Source organism: Rhinichthys klamathensis, unplaced genomic scaffold (assembly GCF_029890125.1).
Source record: "Rhinichthys klamathensis goyatoka isolate OS25496 unplaced genomic scaffold, OSU_Roscu_1.1 h1tg000599l_1, whole genome shotgun sequence".
Lineage (NCBI taxonomy): Eukaryota > Metazoa > Chordata > Actinopteri > Cypriniformes > Leuciscidae > Rhinichthys > Rhinichthys klamathensis.
Window position 1 is genome coordinate 1,225,001 of NW_026607054.1, and position 5,000 is coordinate 1,230,000.

Here is a 5,000-nt window from a genome sequence, read left to right on the forward strand (position 1 = left end):
AGCCTAAACAATCTGTTACGGTAATTTCTATTATAACTCTAAAGCTGCTTTGAAACAATCCATACTGTTAAAAGCGCTTTATGAATGAAGGTGACTTGACTTGAAACTGCTGCCCCCCGGAACACCGGAGGTGGCGGGGATGGAACAGCGGTGTGGGGGTTTAGAGAAGGAGCTCGTATTTTTACGCACTCCCTCTCGGCCCTGGACGCAAAAGCTTCAGGTCCTCTTCTTTTTCTCTGAGATCAGAGATCTCAAGTCCAACTTCTTTTTAGGTGGTGGAGTGGCGCCCCGGTCCCCAGTCTCTACAAGGGGAGCCGACTTGCCACGCTCTGTTTCTGAGCTTCACGTTTTTGAGAAGCTGGACCTGGTGTTGGGGCTGGGTGGCCAACGGACCCAACGCCTGGGCACGGCGAGGGAGGAATATATCAATCGCTTCCTTGTGTTTCTTAGCCTCCCTGAACCTACTGACTACAGTGTGGACTGAATCGCCAAATAGACCGGCACTTTATCTTTGTCCTTGATGCCAGTGAGGTTTAGCCACAGATGTCTCTCCGGAGAGACAGGTCTGTAGCATGGCGCATAAAATACCACTGACATTTCCCCCGCTTGTGCCCAGCTCTTTAAGCAGGTCAGCCTGGTATGCCAGTAACACCAGCCTGACCCTGCCAGCGTGGATGTGATTCTGCACGTTCTGGGGGGGAACGCAGGCTTTTTTAAATGATGATGAGCTGCCAGGGGAGAGATTGCCTGTGAGCGTCTCTTCAACCTGGGGCATCATCGTATAACCCTGTGCCTTTGCACCAACGAGAGTCGAATAAATAGACGTCGCGGGCACAAAGACACGAGAAGAATAGGGCTTGTTCCAAGATTTAACTAACTCATCATGCAAATCTGGAAAAAAGGCGAGGTGTTGTCTCTCTGATGTCCCATGTTCTCGCTTATGTTCTCGCTCTGATGCCGTGACGGTCAGATGCTCCAGCGTGATGAAGGTGATGATGAAGATGAATATGATGATGATGATGATGACGTTTGCTCTTCTGATCCAGGTGCGTGTGGGCCGTTTCCAGAAGGTGATAGCGATGGTGCAGATGGGTGGAGGCAGTGAACTGGCCATCGTGGTGTCGATCGTGGTCTGCTGTGTGCTGCTGCTGCTGTGCACTGTGGGTACGTGTGTGTTCACTCTCTACACCACGGATCCAACACGCATGATGTTCCTCTGCTGATGTGTGTGTGTGTGTGTGTGTGTGTGTGTGTGTGTGTGTGTTCAGCACTGGTGGTTTACTGCACCAAGAGCCGCAGGGCAGAGCGCTACTGGCAGAAGACTCTGTTACAGATGGAGGAGATGGAGTCACAGATCCGCGACGAGATACGCAAAGGTAACACACTCTTGTTTTCATGGGGTGGTGGGGTGGTGGGGGCACTGTTTATGATCTGAGAAATACACATTCATCAGAACAGTAACAACTCGTATTTTCCATAACTGAAATAGACCAAGTTCTATAAAATTAAATAATTAAAACAACACCAAAACACAGTAGAGTCCATCCTACAGCCGCTGCTGCTCAATATAGCGTACATGAGTTACCCGTGCAGATCTACAGGTGGAGCTGTGGAGGGTTTCTGAAGCGCTCATGAGTTACCCGTGCAGATCTACAGGTGGAGCTGGGGAGGGTTTCTGAAGCGTACATGAGTTACCCGTGCAGATCTACAGGTGGAGCTGGGGAGGGTGGAGGGTTTCTGAAGCGCTCATGAGTTACCCGTGCAGATCTACAGGTGGAGCTGGGGAGGGTTTCTGAAGCGTACATGAGTTACCCGTGCAGATCTACAGGTGGAACTGGGGAAGGAGGAGGGTTTCTGAAGTGCTCATGAGTTACCCGTGCAGTTCTACACAGGTGGAGCTGGGGAGGGTGGAGGGTTTCTGAAGCGTACATGAGTTACCCGTGCAGATCTACAGGTGGAGCTGGGGAAGGAGGTGAATTTCTGAAGCGCTCATGAGTTACCCGTGCAGTTCTACACAGGTGGAGCTGGGGAGGGTGGAGGGTTTCTGAAGCGTACATGAGTTACCCGTGCAGATCTACAGGTGGAGCTGGGGAGGGTGGAGGGTTTCTGAAGCGTACATGAGTTACCCGTGCAGTTCTACACAGGTGGAGCTGGGGAGGGTGGAGGGTTTCTGAAGCGTACATGAGTTACCCGTGCAGTTCTACACAGGTGGAGCTGGGGAGGGTGGAGGGTTTCTGAAGCGTACATGAGTTACCCGTGCAGATCTACACAGGTGCAGCTGGGGAAGGTGGAGGGTTTCTGAAGCGTACATGAGTTACCCGTGCAGTTCTACAGAGGTGGAGCTGGGGAGGGTGGAGGGTTTCTGAAGCGTACATAAGTTACCCGTGCAGATCTACACAGGTGGAGCTGGGGAAGGAGGGGAATTTCTGAAGCGCTCATGAGTTACCCGTGCAGATCTACACAGGTGGAGCTGTGGAAGGAGGGGAATGTCTGAAGCGCTCATGAGTTACCCGTGCAGATCTACACAGGTGGAGCTGTGGAAGGAGGGGAATGTCTGAAGCGCTCATGAGTTACCCGTGCAGATCTACACAGGTGGAGCTGTGGAAGGAGGGGAATGCCTGAAGCGCTCATGAGTTAGCCGTGCAGATCTACACAGGTGGAGCTGGGGAGGGTGGAGGGTTTCTGAAGCGTACATGAGTTACCCGTGCAGATCTACACAGGTGGAGCTGGGGAGGGTGGAGGGTTTCTGAAGCGTACATGAGTTACCCGTGCAGATCTACAGGTGGAGCTGGGGAGGGTGGAGGGTTTCTGAAGCGTACATGAGTTACCCGTGCAGATCTACAGGTGGAGCTGGGGAGGGTGGAGGGTTTCTGAAGCGTACATGAGTTACCCGTGCAGATCTACAGGTGGAGCTGTGGAAGGAGGGGAATGTCTGAAGCGCTCATGAGTTAGCCATGCAGATCTACACAGGTGGAGCTGGGGAGGGTGGAGGGTTTCTGAAGCGTACATGAGTTACCCGTGCAGATCTACACAGGTGGAGCTGGGGAGGGTGGAGGGTTTCTGAAGCGTACATGAGTTACCCGTGCAGATCTACAGGTGGAGCTGGGGAGGGTGGAGGGTTTCTGAAGCGCTCATGAGTTACCCGTGCAGATCTACAGGTGGAGCTGGGGAGGGTGGAGGGTTTCTGAAGCGTACATGAGTTACCCGTGCAGATCTACAGGTGGAGCTGGTGAAGGAAGGGAGTTTCTGAAGCGCTCATGAGTTACCCGTGCAGATCTACAGGTGGAGCTGGGGAAGGAGGGGAATTTCTGAAGCGCTCATGAGTTACCTGTGCAGTTCTACACAGGTGGTGCTGGGGAAGGTGGAGGGTTTCTGAAGCGCTCATGAGTTACCCGTGCAGATCTACAGGTGGAGCTGGGGAAGGAGGAGGGTTTCTGAAGCACTCATGAGTTACCCGTGCAGATCTACAGGTGGAGCTGGGGAGGGTGGAGGGTTTCTGAAGCGCTCATGAGTTACCCGTGCAGATCTACAGGTGGAGCTGGGGAGGGTGGAGGGTTTCTGAAGCGTACATGAGTTACCCGTGCAGATCTACAGGTGGAGCTGGGGAGGGTGGAGGGTTTCTGAAGCGCTCATGAGTTACCCGTGCAGATCTACAGGTGGAGCTGGGGAGGGTGGAGGGTTTCTGAAGCGTACATGAGTTACCCGTGCAGATCTACAGGTGGAGCTGGTGAAGGAGGGGAGTTTCTGAAGCGCTAATGAGTTACCCATGCAGATCTACAGGTGGAGCTGGGGAGGGTGGAGGGTTTCTGCAAGCAAATGCAGATCAGTATTTGAAGGTTGAGCTGCAAGCTCATTGGCTACTGTTACAACAGGAACCAATCAGCTGCGGCCTATAGAGAATGATGTGAGCAGATTGAGTTAACCAGAACTTTGTATTTATAAGTATAATTATGTTTCAAGTTCGGTTTTGTGTAATATGTTAAATATGAATTTTCTGATCTTAGACGGAGGATGAACCAACTCCAGGGTTAGGCTAAGCACATGCACTTCCTCTTTAAAACCCATGTAGAGTTGCCTGTAATAATTTCAGGTTTTTTGTCACCTACACATCCCAGCAAAAACGCTCTCGATAAATGATTTATTATTAAAACAGTGTTATGTTTACAAAACACTGTTAATTGGACCAGAAAAGCAAGCATACTGTATTCATAACCTTTATAACCACTATAAAGTTGTCACATCTCAGTTAATCATGATCACACAGTTGTATAGTGCTTTTCACAGCACATATCGTTTCAGAGCAGCTTTACAGAAAATGCAAAGTTCCGTTATAATCAATGAAGCCGACCGCACAACAAATCTGTAATCTACACAACCGTCCGCTATAATGAGCGGGTTCGTGCAGAACTCAGAGTTTGTTCAGTGCTGAGTTAAACACCTCTGATTGGCTGTTGCTTTCATGAAATCAGCAGATATGTTTGTGATTGGCTACAACGCTCAACTCTGCCAAAACACACTGTAAATAGAAACCTTTGGTGATCTCCACAGCACAAACACTGAGAAAACTGATCCTAGACCAGCAGCTCTGGGCATCGGTAACGCTTCCTTTTACAGTACAGTTACCCATGTAAATACTATGTACTTATTTTAGTAACTACAATTACTGGGTAATAACTAGTACTTACCCTGAACCTACCCTTAAACCTACCCCTGTTCCATGTACTTACCTTAGCCAGTACTTTCTAGGTAAGTACACTGTAAGTACAGTACTGTAAAAGGAAGCGTTACCTGGGCATCTTCCCTCTCAGGCTCTCAGAAGCAGCAGTCAGTGTTTGAGTGGGAAGATTCCCGCTAGATCCTGATTGATATTTCTGAAGAGAATGTCATGTTAAGCAGTGTTGCTTTCTTTTAGTTGCGTAGACGAGATCTTTCACCTCGAGTCTGAGCATGAGCTGTACTTTATGAGACTCTTATGTTGCTGTTTGTGCTTTTTGGGGCTT

The 5,000-nt window shown here is 50.1% G+C and overlaps 1 protein-coding gene across 1 annotated transcript in view; it reads left to right on the forward strand.

The window, feature by feature from the left end:
• The window catches only part of plxnd1 (plexin D1), a 142,422-nt gene that overhangs the window by 61,606 nt on the left and 75,816 nt on the right, over positions 1-5,000 (forward strand). The window contains 2 exon segments of the mRNA XM_056240447.1: positions 1,047-1,164; positions 1,269-1,376. Coding sequence (XP_056096422.1) covers positions 1,047-1,164; positions 1,269-1,376 — 226 coding nt within the window.